The sequence below is a fragment of the Humulus lupulus genome, chromosome 9, assembly GCF_963169125.1.
Source record: "Humulus lupulus chromosome 9, drHumLupu1.1, whole genome shotgun sequence".
NCBI lineage: Eukaryota > Viridiplantae > Streptophyta > Magnoliopsida > Rosales > Cannabaceae > Humulus > Humulus lupulus.
The window spans coordinates 146351459-146353670 of record NC_084801.1 but is presented as its reverse complement, the minus strand read 5'-3'; the positions used below and the strand labels follow the sequence as shown (position 1 = coordinate 146353670).

At 35.4% G+C, this 2212-nt stretch overlaps 1 protein-coding gene across 1 annotated transcript; it reads right to left on the bottom strand.

Moving 5' to 3' along the window:
- Window positions 1-879: 879 nt before the first annotated feature.
- LOC133800147 (secreted RxLR effector protein 161-like) lies at window positions 880-1671 on the bottom strand. The gene has a single exon (XM_062238109.1). It carries the CDS (start codon window positions 1669-1671, stop codon window positions 880-882), a length of 792 nt encoding a protein of 263 aa, XP_062094093.1.
- Window positions 1672-2212: the final 541 nt, after the last annotated feature.

Below are 2212 nucleotides of genomic sequence, written 5' to 3'. Positions count from 1 at the left end.
ATGAACAAACAATAATCTCCAACACATAATCTAAAATCATGTCATTATAAATGCATATATGAGAAATCCTAAATCATAATTCTATAGATCCATTGCTAAATTAAAGAAGAAGATTAACACAAGAGCAGAAACACTAACCTGAGGCCATTGTTGGAGATTGCATAGAGAGTTTAGATCTTCCTATATAATATATATCTCTATGAGAGAATAGTCTCTCTTTTCGTTTCTGTTAATAGGATGACAGACAGAATAGAATAATACATATATATAGGGGACCACAACCCTAATTTATAATTAGCGATTTCCAATTTTGCCCATTATAAAATTAAAAATTCACTTTCCTGTTTCTACACATTAAATCCATGACACTTTAATACCCTATGATATTTATAACATAATTGGTCACTTAATTTTATATCACACTTTATAATAGCATTATACATTATACATATGTGCCCATAAAATAGGATTTTAATCCAACAATCTCCCACTTGGGCAACATATGTTTCCTTATAAATGTACAATCTTATGAGCTCAAAATTTGCTATCATATAAAGGTATTCTTTAACAATCTCGTCCATCAACCATATCCATATAGGATCAAAGCGGTCTTTGTCATATTAATCATGACTAAACCCATCAATGGTCACATATACAAATACAATCAAATGACATAGATCAATCATGGATGCGTAGCATGGAAATTACATGCAATGTGAACCAAACATGTCTATTTCCAACTGGTCCTCCTTAAACTTTAGCGAGGTAAGAATAACAAAAACAGAGTGAATGAATTGAAAAACTTCATTTCTGATCAGAAAATAACCAAATACATAAATGTCTGAAATAAACATAAAGCAAATAAAATACAAAATCCCACTAAATCATGATATCCTCAAACAATACCACACTCATATGAGCAATGTGCTCATGAAAGACCTTGGGTGGTAATCCCTTTGTGAGCAGATCCGCTATCATGGAGTGTGTCCCAATGTGCTCTATGGATATTTGTCCACTCTGCACTCTTTCTTTCACAACTAGGAACTTTATGTCAATATGCTTTGACTTGGATGAGCTCCTGTTGTTGTTGGAATACAATACTGCTGAATTATTGTCACAAAATAACTTGAGTGGTCTTTCTACATTCTCCAAAATGCGCAGCCCAGTGACAAAGTTTCGCAGCCATATTCCATGATTCGATGCCTCATAGCATGCTACAAATTCTGCTGCCATAGTGGAAGAAGCTACAAGTGTTTGTTTGGCACTTTTCCAAGAAATAGCTCCTCCAGCTAACATGTAAATATAGCCTGATGTAGACTTTCTGCTATCTTGGCACCTAGCGAAATCAGAATCAGAATACCCGACGACCTCCAAACGATTTGATTTCTTATATGTGAGCATGTAACCTTTTGTTCTCTGAAGATACCTCATAACCCTCTTGGCTGCTATCCAATGGTCCATACTAGGGTTGCTTAAATATCTGCCTAACATTCCAACAATGTACGCAATATTCGGACGCGAACAAACTTGAGCATACATCAGACTCCCAACAGCTGATGTATAGAGAATCTTTTGCATTTCTTGAATTTCAAGGTTACTTTTAGGGCACTGACTGAGACTGAATTTGTCTCCTTTAGCAACAGGGGTATCACCTGGTCTACAATCTTGCATGCCAAATCTTTTGAGTACTTTATCGATATAGCTCTTTTGTGATAATCCAAGAATACCTCAAGAACGATCTCGATGTATCTGAATTCCTAATACAAAAGAGGCGTCCCCAAGATCTTTCATCTCAAAATGCTTAGATAGAAATCTCTTAGTTTCGTGCAATAAGCCTATATCATTAGTGGCAAGCAATATGTCATCGACATATAGAACCAGGAATATATACTTACTCCCACTGAACTTATGATATACACAATCATCAACAACATTCATCTCAAAACTGAATGAGATAATTACTTGATGAAATTTGTGATACCATTGACGAGAAGCTTGCTTGAGTCCATAGATGGATTTTGTCAATTTGCAAACCATATTCTTCGGGTCTCCCGACACAAAGTTTTCTGGTTGCACCATATAAATTGTCTCGTCAATGTCTCCATTGAGAAACACAGTTTTAACATCCATTTGATGTAGTTCAAGATCAAGGTGAGCAAGAAGTGCCATTATTATTCTAAAAGAGTCTTTCGATGAAACTGGAGAGAAAGTC